The following is a 20879-nucleotide window of genomic DNA, read 5'->3' on the forward strand; positions in this document are numbered from 1 at the left end:
CCCATGGAGTGTGCATACAGGAGAACTCAAATATCCTCCTTGCCCCATTAAATTTAATTTATTGATAATTTCAGTGTATCTATCTATATTTTTTAAAGAGTTATTTTTAGGTACTAGGAGAAGAGGGAGAAAGATATCTCATTTAAGGGTCATTTGGCATGATTAATGTTATTTTAATTTGAGGGAGATTTTTCCACTTGAAAAATTTTTTCACTTTATACTCCATTTGTTTCTAATTTCAAATATGAATTTTAGTCTCATCTATTGCTTTGTGAAGAGTGTGCTTCTTTTCAAGATATCTATAACATAAACAACAACAAACTATGAGTAGTAAAGGAGGAAATGATTTTATCATCATCATTTACTATTTCATGTATCTAAAAGTAAGGCAACTATTCTTTTTAGTAAAACATTATAAATACTTTATATCAATAAGCCACTAGTTATTTAAAATAATTTCTATCATATTTAGCAGAGTTTAAAATATATATGGTGATAAAAAGGGAAAACTTTTTAAGCAGAAATAATATTTTATTGAATGGAAAATGACCCTTCTTCATTTAACTGAAATAAAGTTGGAAAGTTAAATGATAGAAAAGTAAATTACTTTTCAAAATTCCATTATTCATAGAAACATTTCAACTTTGTTATTTGGTAAAACCACAATAGAAATTTCTATTTTATTATCATAGTGTTTTTGTGAATGCTTTTATCTGATTGCTCATTTTTTGGCTGGGATCAGTAAAAATTTCTAGAAATTATTAAGGTATCAGGTAACAACTAAATTTCTGTTTATGACACTCTTTAGGAAGGAATGATGCTAAAGCTGAAGCTCCAGTACTTTGGCCACCTCATGCGAAGAGTTGACTCATTGGAAAAGACTCTGATGCTGGGAGGGACTGGGGGCAAGAGGAGAAGGGGACGACAGAGGATGAGATGGCTGGATGGCATCACTGACTCGATGGACGTGAGTCTGAGTGAACTCCGGGAGTTAGTGATGGACAGGGAGGCCTGGCGTGCTGCGATTCATGGGGTCGCAGAGAGTCGGACACAACTGAGCGACTGAACTGAACTGAGGATGACATAAAATTTACTCTTCAGTGTGGCAACTTTCATATCTTTAGTAATTATTAGAATTTAATCATTAATTTTACAAAAAGGAAAAAAAAATAGTGTCCACAAGAATACTGAGACTATAGGTAATGCAGCTCATTACTATTCTGAGTAAATATACTATTCTTCTCCAGTGTATATGTCATCATGTTCTCCAAACACACATGCAGATAATCATTAAAATATATTTTGTCTAGAAGCTGAATGTAAATTCCATTTCTCACTACTGGGCAGGCGATGAATTTCGTTCCTTACTACTGGGTGATGATTTACCTGAAGTCACCTGTTGACCCTCTAGAGAATGAATTTTCATCCAACTGTATTTATGGAGCTGTGCTATATGCAAAGCTCTTTATTAATGGCTAGGGAAGTTAATAGGCAGGGTGGAGAGAATTCAGATATCTGAGATATGATAATAAAATCTCTGCAAAAGGCCATTACTATATTAAAATTTCAACTGTAAAACAGGGAGAGATCATACCAATATACATTGTTACACAGAGATGACAGCACCATTTATTTCACGTTAAAATTACTGAACCATGAAGGATAATAGTTTTAAATGTTTTTATACCATAAATTTAGTTTTATATGTATATGACATAGTACTAAAGCTGATATTTTTTAAAAAATCAGTAAATAAAGCTGATTTTTAAAAACATACCGTTCTCCTTGCTTCCCACCACTTTTGGGGTTCACAAAAACTAAAAGTGGATGAGTACCAGGAACTGGAGTGATCTAAAAGAAAAGTTGAATATGTGGACAAATTATTTACATTAGATATAAAGAGAACTCCTTGTTATTTCTACTTTACGACATGCCAATTAGCAAATTCAAGAATATGGTTCTTTTGTCCTGTAATGAGGAGATAAACAGCATAGATAGATACTAGATACTAGATCTATTTAATAACCTAGTTAAATCCTGTACTTTGTCTCCATATGTATCAGCAGGAATACCCACTCCACTAGGAACAGGGGCAGAGTGTAAGACAGGTATAATATGGAAAGAGAATAACCTCTCAGTAGCTATGAGATGAAAACAATAGGTCCAATTGTGGGACACTGAATAAACCACCCAGAATAAAGCAGAATACAGTGGGGAAGAAAGTTAGGAAAGAAAGAGCTCAAATTAGATCCATCTTAGAAATGATCCCTACTCCAGAGCTTGTAGCACATTTGGAATCCATCTTCCCAACGACTTGTGAACGAGACTCTAAATAAGATCGTTTGAGGCCACCTTCAGCCTGAGTCCCCATCTGCACAGCACCTCCTCAATGCTTTCTTTTCCTACTTGAGAAGCAGAATGCCAGTTAATCCAGGCTACTTGCTAAACAGGAATTCATTAAATTGACTGAGTCCCTATACACCATGCACTTTTCATCATTATATACTTGATTTAATCCAAAAAAGTGCCTGCTCTAGTGGAGCTTATAATCTGGGAGATAAACATGAGAAACAAATAAATATATATTTAGTAATGAAAAGTATCACCAGAAACAAAGCAGGTAAGGTAATAGCATTTCATTGACGAGGGGGAGAAATTATCTTTTGATAGAGTGGCAAAGAACACTTGTATTTTACTTAAGTTCCATGTTAAGAGATAAGCTCTTTTAAATAAAAGTATTTCTATTCAATGTATGACTATGTAACTCAGATAAGCTCTTTTAAATAAAAATATTTCTATTCAATGTACAACTATGTAACTCCCATTTAAACATAGTTTGATGATAATAATATTTTAATAATAAAACATGCAACTAACATAATTCTCTAAATAAATATTAAGTTGAAAGGTTTTAGATCAGTCTACTTTTTGAAAGTAGATTCGAAATATCCTTTATTGCTCTGGTATTTTTCCCTTAGAAAGTACTTGAAATATTCAATGAGGAGATTAAAAACAACCATTTCATCATATCATCTTTTTTCCTTTTGCTTGTTAAACAATATGTTAAAATATCCTACCAATCTATTTTCTTCTAATTCCTCTGAAATGCCATTTTTCCAATGATTATAGGCACTGAGAAATTGGTGACATCTTCAGACTGTATGAGGAGGTTGAATAAAACATTCACAGTTCTACTCTTACCTAACTTCTTGTTCTCACAAGCTATTTTTTCTGACTCAGTTTTACTTCCCTTTGTAAAGAGGGCACATGGATTTTGTTTCTGATTAGTCTCTCATTCAGTTGGGAGATGAGATGGATGAGCTGAACCTGGAGTAAGTTTCTAGCTCTTCTCCCCTGAACTCCATGAGCTCAATTATTACTGTACAGAAGGTGCCTCTGAGGTTAAGCCATTGTGTTACAAACTTGCAGTGCGTCTTCCCCTCACTCTCATTAAAAGCTGAACACCAAAACACACCTCTGACAACTAGTATTCAGTCTCCTTTACTTCTCACTCTATTACAAATCAGATGGCACTCCTAACATTTTCACATGCAAAAAAGTAATAGATGTGGATCTTAGTTGATTTTTTAACGTCATTTAAATTGCTAGTCCTTATTTTTAAATGGAAGTGGCATTCTCAAGGTAAACAAAAATTTTTAGGAAAACATAGCCTCTGAACCCAAATACTAAGTTAGGGTGATCATCTGAAAATTCAACATTCAGCTTACCATTACATGAGATTACATTACATTTATGTGGGCAAATTTTCTAATTCACTTGAAAATATATCCTGGAATGTCTTTCAGAAAGGCTTATTAATTAAAATGTTGAAAGACATAATTATGATTTATCAAAAAAGGTTGGTATCATGCAACAGCAAATTGTGTTCTGAGGAAACATTATTATGAAGATCCCGCCAGAATATAGTATAATCTGTTGTTTAGTCACTAAGTTTTATCCAACACTTTTGTCAACCCCATTGACTATAGCCTGCCTGGCTCTTCTGTCTATGGGATTTCTCAGGAAAGTGGGTTGTCATTTTCTTATCCAGGGTATCTTCCCAACCCAGGGATCAGACTCATACCTCCTGCACTGGCAGGTGGGTTCTTTACTACTGATCCACTAGGGAAGCTCCAATATAGTCTGCCGAGGATCTCAAGATACAAAAACCTAGATGTCATTTTTAGGAGTCAGTAGATGGATAATTATGTCAAATGGATTAAAAAATATGAGAGAATCTAAATAAAGAATTTAGGATAATGATGATACTCTACACATCACAAAAGTTAAGTACCAAACAAATGGAAGAACAGAAATAAAACCAAGCTATCAAACTTTTCCTCACAGAGCCCCTTCCCATAAATTAGACTTGTTAAATAACACTGTATAAAAATAAAACATTAAACACTTCAATATTTATTTGTAAGTTATCAGAGACTACACAATAGTGCCTATTTGACCATTATTCTAATAGATAAGTCACCTGACCTAACATAACTTCCATTGAAGGAGCAATATGTGATTCCATATCAGAACCACAGAAATTCTGGTATCAGGGGATCATTTAACAATGGTGGTATTTATGTAAGAAATGTGATGGTTTCAGGCAAATCAGCATCTTTTTCAACGCTCAATCAAAAAGCTCCAGAATTCTGCTAAACTTTGTTACTATAAAGTCTAGCATACTAAATTTGGGTAGGAGACCAAAGACTGTGTTTTTAGATTTGAGAGCCAAAGACCTACAGTACTACAGAGCCATTTTCAAGTCTGATGAGATAAAAATAAACAACTACTGTGTTCACTTATAGTCCTGAAGTGAGAAGCAGCACGTTCTGGGAGATGGTGAAGGACAGGGAACCCTGGTGTGCTGCAATCCACGGGGTTGTAAACAGTCAGACATAACTGAGCAAATGAACAACAACAAGAGGCAGCATCTTAGTGAGAGTGTATAATTTGTAAATTAAGTCTCATATTCCTCTTCATCCTCAGTAAAAGAAGCCCAGGCTTTTAGGATTGCCTACATATGAGAACATTCTCTTATTATGCATAACACAACCATAAAAATCAAGAAGCTAGCATGATTCTGAACTAGTTTCTTTTGTTATAAAAGCATTATCGAGACAACTGATGAAACTAGAATGAAATCTCAAGATTAGATAGCACTAATACATCAATTTTACATTCAAGTTCACTAATTGTCTTTTGAATTATACCTAATATAGTCTTTAACAGGACACATTTTGAATTTTTACTTTTATATAATAACTCTGAAATAAAATGCAAAAGAATTACTTTGAAAACTGATTTATTGTCATCCTAAAATCTCATATGCATTTTGTTATAGATTTTAGTGGGATGGGAAAGAGTAAGACAAAAATACAAATACGTTTAAAATTCTGTTGTGCCTGTGTATATGCTCAGTCATGTCTGACTCTTTGCGATGCCATGGACTGTAGCCTGCCAGGTTCCTCTGTCCATGGAAATTTCCAGGAAAAAATACTGGAGTGGTCAGCCATTTCGTACTCCAGGGGATCTTCCCAACTCTTTGACCTTGGAAGTAAATATTTATATAGCGCTTGAAATAATTTCAAGTGGAACCATATATAAAACAGATGAAAAGCAAATTACTCTGTCTGATGTGTAAAAGAACCCTGAACCTGTTCTCAGCTTCCCATCACACGACTCTTGTGCTGGAGGTATGTCTATGGAATCCTTCTCAGAGCAGTCTTCAAAAAACAAAAACAAAACATTGGGAATGGGTAATACGGCATAGCAAAGAAAACACTGATGGTGGGGGAAAGTGTTCAGGAGTATTTTATAGCATGTGTGATACCTGAAATCCTGCAGAATGGTTCTAAATTAGGTGTGAAGGCACTACATGCAGAAGGAAAGAGCTCATACTGGGTTCTCCTCTATAAAAATAAATCATGCAAGATCGCAATTACTCATATAGAGGAGCAGTTCCATTTATATATTGTAAACACTTTAGAATATGGCTTTAGGGTCAGACTGGTTTGAGATCCCAGTTCAACCATTCTCTCGACATATACTCTCTCCCTTAGCAAATTCATATGTGATGGTATTAAGTGCAATCAATATGCCTTTCTGTCCCAAATTCATATCTACTCTCACCCCTGAATTCTAGACTCACATATCTGTCTGCCCACTCAATACTTCTATTTGGATGTTGAACAGCATCAGACATTTTACTACAAATTTTATTTATCCAAACCCCCTCCATCTCAGGCCACGGCAACTCCATCATTTCAGTGCATGGGCCAAAGCTCTTGGCAATGCCCCTACTCTTCACTTCTTAATGAGACCCAATCTCTCTATCTTACATAAATTATACACAAGGCCGATTCTCAGCCCTGACACATCTTATTCAGTTCCATATTTTCATTTATAACTGAGCACATTTTATATATATGGAGACCAGAACTCATTTTAGAGGTTGTTATAATACCCAAAATATAGAATAGGAATTCCAGACTTAAGAGACTTAAAATGACAATGAAGAGCTGATTATAAGAATCAGTAAGCCTGAGGATCCCAAAGTGGACATACATATACATATAATCAAAGAAAAAGAATAAATTTGATACCCATGCTATACATTTCTGTATAGTGCATATATGCATGCGTAGTTTACAGTTTGGGGAATTATAAGAATGAGATAATTGTAAATAATAAAAACAGTAGGGAAAGAGAAGAGCAGTTGTGGCACAGATATTTCATTATAAAGGTTCCTCTTTATGTTTTGCTAAGAGTAAATAGACTTCTTGGTTTGTAAGTGACACATTTCGGAAATTTTTCTCAAAAGAATGTTTAGGGACAAGGTAACATCGGCATAAAACAGTTTAAACAACTGTTCTGTTTTTCTAATTGTTTGTTCTCATGTAGCTAATCATCTGTATTTTCACATCGTTTGCATGTTTCAGTTACATCTGATCATATGTATTAAATGTAAACCTGTGGTGTGAGCGATGACAAAGACAGAGTGCCTAACCACCTCTATTTGAAGTCCCCTAGGACTCGGGTTAATTAATGAGACTCATCCTAAGGTTATACATGATCTATTACTTCCTCTAATTAGAAATAATAATCCTGATCATTATGCTGGTTAGCTGGAAAGAAGTAAGATGAATGTGCTTAACTGTGATTAATAGTCTATAAGCCATGTAGATCTCTTCTGTCACTGAGTTATATGCAAACTGGGCTGCAACTCAATGCTTTTTGGTGATATATATTTTTATAACTCACAGAAAATTAATTTTCTGGAAGATATTTTTAAATTTTGTGACAAAGAATAAGCATTTTATTATTTTAAAATTGATTACCACAACAAAAATTATTTTTCCATTTTGTATGAAATAGCTATCCAATAATTTATTGTCCACTTTTTAAATATTTTCTCCCAAATTATGTGAATACCTATGTGCATCATATTTTAGTCCGTTCTGCTGAGGTGAAAGAGACTGCATGTGAAAGCGAAAGTGAAGTGATTATGTACAAATATTTTTAAGATAAACATTAAAGTGATGATGATCATAGTATTCACTTACTGATGTGTTATAAGGGCTGATGCCTTCCCTTTGCTAACCAACAAATTTACCTGACAATTTTATATGCCAAAGAAAACTATAAAGTTATTATCTGGTTAGAAAAAGGAAACACATACACAGAGAAAGTTAACCATCTGTTTTTTGGATATGATTTAGTTATAATAAGATTGAAAAATTTGCATCCTTTAGAATAAAAAAAGAAAATACATCTTATATTGCTATGTCAGTTTAAAGTCTTTAGAACACTCTGCATGCACCATTTAGTTTTGGTTTTGATGTTTGAGGTAAGACAGGTGTAACTATAGAAATATTAAGAAAGAGACTAAAGCAGTTATAATTCTAGCACTTTCAAATTTTTGTTTCAAAATTTGCAAAAGTAGTACATGGAAGAGCAAGGAGATCAGAAATTTAGCATTTCTAGACCTGTTAAAATTTGTTAACCAAGGGAACAAGGATCTCAAGAGTGTAACACAAACTCTGAGTCTGATGGCCTTCATTCTCACCTCACTAACTGAGAGGCCCTAGGAATAATTTTACTTTAGAACATCAATGTATTCATTTTTAAAGTGGTAATAATAATATTTATTATATGTTGGAGACAAGAATTCATAATTATCTCAGACATCATTGAGAAAGATCACTTAATATTCATAAAATATTATCACAGTGGCTAGCATATACTGTTTAACAAATGATGCATATTTCCCATCCATGTATGTTGGAAGTATGTTGTGAAATATATTTGAATTTTAAAATCTGTGGAAAATATTTAAATTTCAAAATTAGGTTTCCTTTTGTTATTTTTATTGCAAGAACCCAGATTAACTATAGATTTAAACTAACCAATATCATCAACTGACCTATTAAAACTACAAATGTTGACTATTTTTCACTAAAAATTTCACAGGATCACTAACCTAAAAGTTTTTACTATCATAATTGTGGATAAATTTTATATTTGGGACTTTCAATGAGATTGCTTAACACACAAGTATGCCTTTCAAAATGTGTAGACTTCCTCTTTTGATAATTAACTTCTATACTCTCTAACCAATGTAAATAAGTTTATCATTCAGAATTTCCTCTTTTTACATTTTTATTTAATGACTCATAAACAATTTTCTATTTACAATGTTTTATTATGTCAAAAAATCAGTAATCTGATTATCATTAGCATAATTATTGTTTTCAGTGAATGAAAATAATGAAAAAGAAAGCATTTAGGCAACTACCACGTGATCTCAACTGTCCTTGCAAACTGAGGACATAAAAGACATAACCCATAGAACCACAGATAAAATAGTAAGTGAAAAAGATATAAAGTATATTGAATTGACGTATGTAACATACTATATCTTTGTGTAGTAAGAGGTTGGTAAATTTTCTTGGAGAACATGAAAACTGCAGCATATTCTTAAGGAAAAGAATTAGAAATTGGAAGACAGAAACATACAGATAGGAAAACAAAACAAAAATGACTTCAGAAAACAAAACAACAACAAAAACTTAATCCATAGATTAAGCCAAGTTCTTTGATTGTGTTCATGTTTGAAAGGGACACAGGTTCAATTCTTGGTCCAGGAAGATTCCAGGTGCCATGGAGCAACTGAGCTCAGGGGGCCACAACTACTGAGCCCACATGCTACAACGACTAAAGCCTGAGTGCCTAGAGCCTGTGCTCTGACACAAGAGAAGCCACCACAATGAGAAAGCTGAGCACCACAAGGAAGAGTAGCCCCTATTCTCTATAACTAGAGAAAGCTAGTGCACAGCAATGAAGACACAGCACAGTAAACTATTAATTAATTAATTAATATTAATCATTTAATATATAGATGGTAAGAAATGTTTCTGTTGATGTCAGGGACCCCTAGGGGTAACTCAGAGAATTTTAAAGTACTAAAAACATCATTTTGGGTTACCTGTGTTAAAACAGATACATATATGCAGTTTCAGTGTCAACTTAAAACACTGGAAGATATGGATAAATTATAATGGATTCTTTATTTTTATTATTGATTTGAAAAAAATTCTACACAGAAGAGTTCATTTTATTATTTTCTGAAAACATGTTTTTCAGTCAAAATGACTTCCAAATAGATACAATAATATATACAGGGAGAAAGTATGCTTGGAAATAAATAATGCATATATATAACACAAATGTATATATTTTATACTAATTTGCAAAAGCTTCAGATTGACAAAAGATCTCTTATAAATTTAAGTTTAAATGAAGACAATGTCATAAATGATTAATCTAATCAGAATGTCACTCTGTCAATCAACTATAAAACTGACATCTTGATAAATTAATAAAAATGTTTCTAAAATTATCTACTGAACAAATTTGCACATTAAATAAATGTGTTGATAGCTGGACATATGCCCTTCTAAGAGCACCAAAGTAACAAATATGAAAGCTACTAAAATTTGGATTAAAATAATCCTACCTGCAGGCCTTGTCCATCCATAGTAACGGAGTTGGCTCTTTGCATTTTGTTCTTGTCGGTCACTTTGTTTGACTGATGGGAACCACCTTTTTCCCTTTTCACTGTTGCTTGTCTTTCCTGTTAGGAAAAAATCTTGTATCAAAATATTGAAAATATTTAATTGCTTTGCTACAAAGGCAACATAGAGAAGAATCTCATGGCTACTAACTTGGACCCAGCTTCTTAATTTGGGGTTTCTAGTGAATAATATGAAACCAGATGCTTAGAACTGGCTCAAAATATATAATAGATGCATGACCAAAATATCAGTTAAGTAAAGGTGGTGAAAGAAAACCAAAACATATTATCATAGGTGCCCAATTATGACTCTGTTAAAAGTTCCTAAGGACTACTAAAGCTAATCCTTTTCATAAACAATGGTACAGATAATACTACAGGACTGTAAAGGAATTTGTACTGAGCACTAAATTTAATGCTTATAAATACATGCAATATTGAAAATAGACCCTTAAACTACTATTGATCAAGAGTGACATAAAACTTAAAACACACATTCCTTCCCAGCTAATACTTATATTCACCAGAACAGAAAACATTTTCATAGTTGTCTTCTTTCTGTTTCTATTACTTCTCCTCTCACTCTTTCCAACCCAACCTAATAAACCTTTATCACCATTAATGCACCAAATCACCTTTTATTCAAATCACCAGTGACCTGCTCATTTGCTACACTTGTTGATCAGTCTTTAACTTCTCAATTTTTAAGCAGCATTTGACAGAATTGACCTTTTCTTCTAGAAAATCTAGTTCAACTGGGTTCCAGAACACTTTTCTTAGCTCTCCTCTTAATTTTACTAACTTCTCCCTAAGTCTTTTCTGTTTTTCCTCCTCCAGCCTTATAATCTCAATGTTTAACCCTTGACCTTTCCCTTGGGCCTCTCATCTTCACTGTCTACACACACTCCCTAGGTAACTTCATTTACACCCAAGGCTTTCAACTTCAATTTGATAATGAAGACTAAGTTTATACTCCCTGTTGAGAAAAAGAATATTCTTGCCATATCAGTAAACAAGGATATCACAGAGATCAGCAATTGCATCCCTCTAAATGTGGATTTCTGACCCCTAAGGGCAACCAGGAAGAACAATACCACCTTGCTGCAGCCACTCCCTATGGTGAGCACTGAGGAACTCAGGGTGTGAAAAAAATGCAGCATGCTGGTCCTAGATAGCTGAGATGCATATGAAGGGAATGATTTCAGTGTCCAGATTCTTGCATCTTCCCATACAGAAAAAGCTCCAAATTTCTTAACCTGAGATATCTGGTTTTAATTCACAAAACTATTTTTGATGTTCATACTACATGCCTTTTGTTGCAAATTTCTATATATCCTGACTCCTGCCCCCACATCCTCAGAGCAATTCTCTCAGGGTTACTTGAAAGGCTGTCTCCCGGGCTTGATGTCCTAAAATTTCCCACCAAATAAAACATAACCGTGAGCTTTTAGGTTGTAACTATTTTTTTAAGTTAACACTGTTCAGATTTTCCCCAGGAGCTTAATTCCTATAAATAAATGCACTTTCTCTCTGTCCACATAAGTATCTAGAATGCATATGAATCCTGAAACAATAAAAACTAATTAAAAGTTTCTCCCTATCCACCTTAAAAATAAATCCTGAACTGGATGATTATTCATCACATCTATCATTACATGTTTTAAGCCCCCATTATCTTATTTGCCTTAATTATTGTGGCCATCACCTTAATGAGTCAATCACTTTCCATTTTGTCTCCCTCCAGTTGATTCTCTATGTAACAGCCACACTCATCCTTTATTATTGCAATCCAGCTATACCAACCCCATCTTTGTTTCTTGATCACAATAATTGTGCTTTTAATACTGGGCTCTTACATCCATTCTGCACTCTGCTGGACAGTTCTTCTTGCTCCTGGTCAAACATTAGACTCTGTTCCTTTATATGTTTGTGTGTATGCATATTTTTGTATATAATTTAAAATGTTATCTATTTAATAATGGTCTTCCTACACTTTAATCAAAGCTTCATAGAGAAATGACTTTGCTTAACTGTTTCACATTAAATCCTAGATCAGTGCCTGATAAAATCACTATAAATGAATGCAGAAATAAATCAATCTTAACATTCAAAAAATCAAGCAATTTGAAGTGCCTGAAATATTGTGTTGAGAAGAACTCCTAAGGCATGTCTAAGCTTGATGTGAAAAACAGTCCTGATCAATTACCAATGTCTCCCATGTGTGCTTAAAGGTTTGAGTGCCATGTATTCTCTGTTATATATTCAGATACATATATACGTTTCTGTTCCTATATTTGCATGTATTTTGTCAATTACTTCTCAATTACTGTCATTTAGGAAAATATATTTAAGTGCAATTAAAAGTAAAGCTCTTTTTATATATATTAAGGCCAAATGGAACAGAAAACTTCTTGGACCAAAATAAATGCTAATCAGCATAGCCCTTTTATAGTCCTTGCAATTTCATGGTGCACTGAATATATTTTTGTGTAGATAAAAATGGCTTGTGCAATAGGATTCCTGAAATTCAAATTCTTTGGAAACTGATATATTCTCATATAAGCAGCATTTCTGGCAAAGATGTTGATATTTTAAGGAACAGATCATTCTTTCTCAGCTTGCAACTTACACTTTGTCCACAGATAGTTAAGGGTATAATGAATAAATGAGTGAATTATAGGATGAGATTGGAAGTCAGAAATCCCAAGTGGAATCCATCTCAGCTACTTAAATACTATGTAGCCTTAGAGAATTGAGTCTTACTCAAAATGGAGTCAGCAATACCTATTTCTTAAAGTTGTATATGACTTAAAAGAAAATATATAAAGTTCTAATATTGTGCCTATATTAGTGCATGTGCTAAATAAATGAAAGTTATTGTGAATAATGTAAAATAGGTATGGTTCTTCCATTAGGGTGCTCTTTAATATCACCATTATGTAAAATGTTTGTTATATTTTCAAATATATATATATGAAAAAGTTAACTAATTACAATCGGTATATTTTTAAATGAGTAAAGCTCAGCAACCTACATTTGAAAATCCACAGCATGTTGTGCTGAGTTCAAGCATGTACTACTTGGTGGGTAAGGGGATTTTTTTTTTCTGAGTTCTAACATTCAGGTAAATAAAACATGGTAACAGTGTTTTATAAAAATCTATATTGTGAAAGTTATCATTTATACATCATATATTCTGCCTTGTAATCCAACATTGCTATTTAGCATTAAATTCCTAAATGCTTGAGTTATAAGATATAAATAAAATTTAAGTTGATTGGTCACAATGGAACTCAGTATTTGCATCCAGACTATTTATAAATGTAACTCTGGGCATTTAAAACATGTGAGTGTATGTCTGTAAAGAATTACCAAATTATCAATTAATAATATTTTATTCTTAGCCCATAGAGCTGGGCTTCCCTGGTGGCTTAGCGGTAAAGAATCCACCTGCAAATGCTGGACACATTTGATCCATGGGTTAGGAAGATCTCCTGGAAGAGGAAATGACAACTCTCTCCAGTATTTTGCCTGGGAAATCCCATGGAGAGAGGAGCCTAGTTGGCTACAGTCCATGGGGTCCCAAAAGAGTTAGGCATGACTTAGCAACAAAACAATAAAAAAGTGTATAGCTGGGGAAAATCCTGTGTGGCTGAGAATCTCTAGCTGGCAGAAAGCACTTGTTTAAGTGATTTCATTTCTTTCTAGGGGGGTCATCCCTCTGAGAAAACTGCAGACAAGACAAAACTAAAGCTATTTCTAGTAGCAATTGTAAAATTAAAAAAAATTAAAAACCTTAAATTGACTTTTCAATTGTTAAAACTTTATTTTTAAAGTCTAGAATCATAAGAGGTATATCACAGATTATGAAAAAAACTTCAGTCAACTCATCAGCAGGTGAATTTTACTATATAATCTAGATAATGAAACATATTTATTCAAATACACACACACACACACACACATACCACCGAGAACAAAGTGGTTTCTTTGTTTGATGGAAATATGCTTAGTGGTTGGAATTTCTAGAATTAATCAGACTGACTATTTAAAAACAAGAAAGCCTCATAAACCATTTAATATTTTTCCATGGTTTTCTTTGTATTATACTCATTTGTTTCATGTTTATTTCCAAATTGTATGGAAGTCTCTCTGAGCTATTCACTATATTTTACTTAAGCAGCATAGGATAACAGGAGGGTATTTGAATACTTTTCCTTATTTCCACTAAGAAAATCTTCACTTCTTTTCAATTCTATATGAGCCACAGGAAGGGCCAAACAATTACATCTTTGAAAATTCTGATGTCCACCAAAATGTCACTGGCCCGCGTTGGGGGTTGATTCTCCCTGACTGGCCAAGTTCTATTATGATATCTAAGAATGTTACTTCCAATGCTAAAGTTATAGAAAAATTTCAGGAAGAGCCTGCCAGCATTATTTTGTATCTTTATTCAGGATAAAAGTGCTCTGTGATAATACGGGGCAGTACTTATCACTTCACCTTCAGATCTATTTTTATGTTTTGGGGCTCTAAATCACAAACTAAATTACTTTGTTATAATTAAGGTAAATTTTGTTCTGCCAGATAAATTATCCTAGATATAAAGAGTCAGAAAATTATTGCTTCAATCAATAGGAATTATTCAAACACTGAAAAGAGCTGCTTTAACCAAAAAAATGAAAGAACATAGAACATGTAACTACAAAATATAAAATACAGTTATCAATATTTCAGCATTTTCAAATATCAACCACTTGTGTTTGCTATGCAGACATTTAAAACATAGAATTCAGTGTCTTGTGATCCTTAGACTCCACTAGTGGCACAACAGATCTCAGCTGGGTAATATGTTCTATTAGAATTCCAAAATAATCACCATCATCGTAAACAGAGAAGAAAAGATGAAAAGACAATCCACAGAAAACAGAAAGATGCGATAAATGAAATAAAAAGACGTCACTTTAAATATGTGCTCTAAAAAAAGTCTTTTTCTATCTCATGCTGGTTCTCAGGAGTATTTGTAAGTTGCTGAAAAGTGCTTTCACAAAAGAGACGTTTACCACAATACTTAAGCCTGCTGTTATCGATCACTCACAAACGACAAGCAGCAAGTGATGATTACCTCAAGCACAGGATTTTCTTCTCTTTGTCCAGTCTCAGCATGAGAGACAGGCAGTGGCAAAGCGCCTTGATTGGTACAAAAGCCACAAAGGGTGGGGCCGAGTTTTGCTTGCCTGCCAACAGTATCCTTTACTGGAATCTCATAACCTGCTTTCTCAGCTACTGCATTACTTGCCCAAGTGGTGACTTAGCCCATTCTGCCACTGGAGCTAGTCCCTAAGCATTTCCCTGAAACTCTAAGATTTTAACCTGAGGAACACAGTGTAAAATATCTCCCTGAAGCAGGAGTGTTACCATGTTCATCAGGATTTAGACAAGTTACAAACTCCAAGAAAGCAACTTAATGACAGTTGCAAAGCTGCACCTTTAATTATCATAACCTTATTACAAGATTTAAACGTGTTCCTGCTGAGAAACATTAAATCATTACAATCATGGTGAAGGCTCAAAATCTACTAGAAATCCTTAGAAGTTGCAGTGAAACACAGCTGAGTAGCAAAGTAGTCTTGATTTTTTATAAATATTTTATATAGTTTTAAGCATAGCTATGACAAATGATATAAAGATTTCCATTTCTTTTTAATTAGTTAAATACTTATTCAAAAAGCAAAAAATATTTTGTACAAAGGCAAACAAAACATGTGAGCTTGGAAGCTGTATTTGAGCTTTGTCTCTGTAAAGACGGGCAAGTAAGTTATTTACCTTTCTAAGCCATCCCTTAATTCATCTATAAAATGGGAAGTTTCATGTGATGACAAATTGAGAAAAAGCATTAAGTAGCATAAAGCACTAGCATAAATTAGGCACTCGGTAAATGACAGTGATTTTTAAAATAGTTTAAAAAAAAGGCTACATTTTATCATTAACTCAGGTTAGCTGTTTAGTAAAGATGGGTATTGCAAAGAAGTACTTTATTTACTTTACAGTATTTTATTTGTTTTTCAAGGATGTCACCATAACTCGGTGTGATAATCTGAGTCTTTTGTAGGAAGACAGAGGAAAATAAACGAGAAAGACTCATTCCTAGTCTTAACATACATGTAGGTGCTACTCACCAACTCAGCCTGAAGGTAAAATTTATACCTTGATCCACAGCCCTGGTTTTCATATATCACACATGATAATGTCTATTCTCATCTAGCATAATTTCATACTGAATGTTAAGTACGAAAGATTAGAAGATTTCTGTTCAAGAAATTTTGATTGGAAGAAATGAAATTTAGGAATGGGAAAGTCCACACCAAAATCATTTGAGCTGTTTATTAGCTATGGCTGGGCCACTAGAAAATTAGGTGCCGGTGTATAGAGCTCAACACCACTCACTCTCCATTCCTTTGATAAACAGTAATAATTGATGACCATGGAAAACTGAAGGTTAAAAATCTATAAGTAGCTCTCTTGTATTTTCATAGTCATTATCTCTTTCTATCAGGTGAGTTAAAAGCTTAACTTAGTAATTTCTATGTAGCCCCCTATCTGTTTATGTAAGTTCTAAGTAGAATTTATCTTTTAATTGAAACTGTATAATTTAATTATCACTCAAACCAATAAGTTTTGATTATAAAATAAGGTGTTACCATGAAAAATTACTTACATCCTTTGGAAAGGCACATAAAACAAGATACGTGTGTGTGTGTATGTATGTGTGTGTGTGTGTGTGTGTGTGTGTGTAGGAAAAACAGTCAAGTTGGCCTGGACACAATGTCTATAAAAGATTTGAGAATTAGTAATAAAAAGTGAGAGGTTTTTTTACACTGAAATTGATTTGTAGATGTCTGTGAGTTTTTCTTATACTTTTAAACAATTGAAAGTATTTTCTTACTAAGCAAATATCTTTTTCACAAAATATGGTATGCTTTTGTTATACTTTGAAACAATTGATAATTGAAACTTATTGTGGGCAATAAGGCTATGATGTATGCAAGAAAGGGTCTATGCCACTTCTAAATATTAGATGTATCCACAAAGAAAAGCTCTTGCTCCCATGTGAAAAGTTTAGCCAAGAAATATACATTTACATATATGCACACACAAAACCAATATAGCTTTATATACCAGTATAGGAAGACTTTTTAAAACTTCATAGCAGAAAACATTGACAAATTTAAAAAAATCATGTTTTGAAAACAGCAATTTTGGTCTATTAATTTTATTTATAGTGTATAAATTACATAATTATATATGGGAGAGCTTTTGAGATTAATGTCTAAAGAGAAAATTTTTAAATTCATAGTTAATTATCTAATGAGCTATGATGGGGCAAAAATAAACTCAATTATCTTAACCATAAAGTTAATTCTCTGACACTAAAAAAAGTAGCCTAAATAATAAACTTTCCTAATACATATGTTACCTGAGTGTGTAATTTAACATGTCTACTTTAGAATAATTATAATAATAATGGTATCAGCTGACTTAAAGAATACCAAAATAGTTTAATATCTCTCAGATTAGAAACCGTATATATCAATCATAGCTACTAGTATATTTTAAGTATGTCTATAGTTATAAAAGGAAAATTTAAAAAAATGTAATGAGGCAGTCTACAATGATTAGAAAATATTTTAGAGCAGAAGAGAGAGAGGTTATTACTTTCTGTGCAATTATGTAATGTTCTAAGTGGTGTTGGAGAAGACTATTGAGAGCCCCTTGGACCACAAGGAGATCCAACCAGTCCATCCTAAAGGAGATCAGTCCTGAGTGTTCATTGGAAGGACTGATGTTGAAGCTGAAACTCTAATACTTTGGCCACCTGATGTGAAGAGCTGACTAATTTGAAGAGACCCTGATGCTGGGAAAGATTGAGGGCAGGAGGAGAAGGGGATGACAGAGGATGAGATGGTTAGATGGCATCACCAACTCAATGGACATGAGTTTGGGTGGAATCTGGGAGTTGGTGATGGACAGAGAGGCCTGGCGTGCTGCGGTCCATGGGGTCGCAAAGAGTCAGACACGACTAAGCGACTGAACTGAACTGAAAATAAATCATACTCATATAGTATTTAGATATCATGAGTAATATATTCTAAGCAAGCAGATTCAAATTATAATTTTAAGTGAAAAAATATCATCTGAGCATATGCTTTAAAGATAATAGCAACTGAATGGGGATCATCACAGAAAAATGTAGAGGCTTTACTTCATTAATTTGAAGGTAAAGTTAACACTTTACTGAAAATAAATGCTGTGGCAATGCCTACATTTATTTTCAAAATCAAAGTAATTTATTTAATGACGATATTGTATTCCTATGACTTCCTATGCAATGTTATAGGCTAAGTGATTAATGTAGATGTACTCTTTTAGAAGTAACAGGCGCTTCAATGTGAACAAGAGTTTCTCAATTTACTATCACTGCAAGCTACATTTTAAGGGCTTACACTAGTGAACTGTTTGGGTTTTCTGCGAAGTTTAAATGTGACAAATAGGAATAACGCTATTCTTACATACTGGTCAAAACTCTGCAAAGTCACTATAATTTTATCCTGCTTATTCTGTGCCACATAACTTCTTGTTTCCCTAATGTCTGGCACGCAGGTAGATGGTATAGGCTTCAAGTCTATCCCAATATGAAAATGTTAATGCAAAGATCCCAATTCCAAATACAAGAATATGAGACAAAATAAAACATATGAATTAACATTAGTATGTCACTCTCATAGCCCAAAATGGTCTTTATAACAATACAGATAGATAATGACCTATAATCGTAAGTGTGAAAACCTTTTTTGCTTACGCACCTCAGGGACTGAAACTCCTGAAGTGGGCAGAGTCTGCTGAAAAAGAGAAGTTCATATTAAAGCCGAAAAAAATGTCATACTGAAAGCAAATACCATGAAAATTATTATATCACTATACACTTGTGAAATAATTGAGTACATTACAAATGCATTTCTTTGTCATAATTTTTCTTCTTACTTTGTTTAATAAACAAAGATCTCTTCATGAAATAAAGATCATTCTAAAGCAGAAGAGATCATGTTATAGAGTTACTTATTCAAAATATAATTTCATATGTTTAAAGTAGACTAATATTTGGTCAATTTCACAGACCTCTCTATAATAACAGTGATATATTACACTCATATTTTGGAATGAGACCTCATCTCCAAGTTCCATTATCATTCATAAACCATTCTTACTAACTTTTTAACTTGCCCATTTACTCAGCCCACTATTTCACTTTCCAGTCCAACTCTCAATCCTATCTCAAAAACACTCATCTTTTTGATGTAGATACAGCTATGGAGTTGAATTAATTTGTGATATTCTAGAAATAAAAAGTATATATTCTATTAATAGCAGTAAGAATTCAAAATATAATGAAATAAGTGGAAAACTTTACTTGAGAATAATTATTACAAGATTAAGTTAAATACACTGAAACCAGTCTTTGTGATAGTATATCTCCAATTATCCACTATCCATCCTTTTCTGAGTCACATGGGGCATGTTTTTTTGTTGTTCTTTTGTTTTGTTTGTTTGTTTGTTTTTATTTTCTCTGGCAAGAAACAGAGATTCATTTACCAAATTCCAAAAGGCTGTGGCCTATGGGACTTCATACCATAAAACACAAATCTGGATGAACAGGTGATAAATTACACTCATCATACTAGATAAATATTTTCTTTGGTTCAAGCGGGAGTAGGAAAGGTTGATAGGAAGGTAGTTCTTAGACACTGTGTGTCTCTAGAAAGAAGAGAACACTCGGAATATTTGAGTTTCCTCTCCTGTACCAAGCCATGTGAGGAGAACTCCCAAAATGAGAATGAAAGAGCTAAGAGTTCAGATATTAGTTTACTCCCTTACCCAGTAGAACACCAGAAAGGAAGCAAACCCAGAAGAATAAATGCCTACATAAGAGGTTCATGGCTACTTGTACAGGGATGGACTAGAAGGATCCAATACATCCAAGAGCAGAACAAAACAAGTGTAGGACAGCCCTAGAGGAAATCAGTGTTCAGGAATAAAACTCTTTTTGCCTTTTTATACTGTGAAGGAGGAGAGTGAAAAAGCTGGCATAAATTCAACATTAAAAAAAAATATCATGGGGCATCATTTCATGGCAAATAGAAGAGGAAAAGGTGGAAGCAGTGACAGATTTTCTCTTCTTAGGCTCCAAAATAACTGTGGACACTGACTTCATCCATGAAATTAGAAGATGCTTGCTTCTCGGAAGGAAGGCTATGACAAACCTACACAGTGTATTAAAAAGCAAAGACCACTTTCCCAACAAATGTCCATACAGTCAAAGCTATGGTCTTTCCAGTAGTCATGTATGGAGGTAAGAGTCAGACCATAAAGAAGGCTGAGCACCGAAGAACAGATACTTTCAAACTGTGGTGTTGGAGAAGACCCTTAAGAGTCCCTTGGACAGCAAGGAGATTAAACCAGTCAATCCTAAGGGAAATCAACCCTGAATATTCACTGGAAAGACTGATGCTGAAGCTGAAGCTCCAATCATTTGGCCACCTAATCTGGAGAGCCGACTCACTAGAAAAGACCCTGATTCTGGGAAAGATTGAAAGCAAAAGGAGATGAGGGCTTTTTTGGATACAATCACCAATTCAATGGACATGAACTTGGGAGAACTCCAGGAGGGACAAGGAGGCCTGGTGTGCTGCGGTCCATGGGGTTGCAAGCAGTTGGACATGACTTAGCAACTGAACAACAATAACAA

The 20879-nt window shown here is 33.8% G+C and overlaps 1 protein-coding gene across 7 annotated transcripts in view; it reads right to left on the reverse strand.

Annotated features, from left to right (window-relative positions):
* DGKB (diacylglycerol kinase beta) overlaps window positions 1-20879 on the reverse strand; it is an 877599-nt gene that overhangs the window by 539672 nt on the left and 317048 nt on the right. For 3 of the 7 annotated variants that reach the window (XM_069587582.1, XM_069587581.1, XM_069587584.1), the window contains exons 13-15: window positions 18940-18972; window positions 10019-10135; window positions 1778-1851 (exon numbers count right to left, since the gene is read on the reverse strand). In XM_069587582.1, coding sequence (XP_069443683.1) covers window positions 1778-1851; window positions 10019-10135; window positions 18940-18972 — 224 coding nt within the window. Of the gene's footprint in view, window positions 1-1777; window positions 1852-10018; window positions 10136-18939; window positions 18976-20879 lie in introns of all 7 variants that reach the window. The other 4 variants (XM_069587580.1, XM_069587579.1, XM_069587578.1 and 1 more) reach the window with 2 other exon arrangements.

The sequence above is a fragment of the Ovis canadensis genome, chromosome 4, assembly GCF_042477335.2.
Source record: "Ovis canadensis isolate MfBH-ARS-UI-01 breed Bighorn chromosome 4, ARS-UI_OviCan_v2, whole genome shotgun sequence".
Classification (NCBI taxonomy): Eukaryota; Metazoa; Chordata; class Mammalia; order Artiodactyla; family Bovidae; genus Ovis; species Ovis canadensis.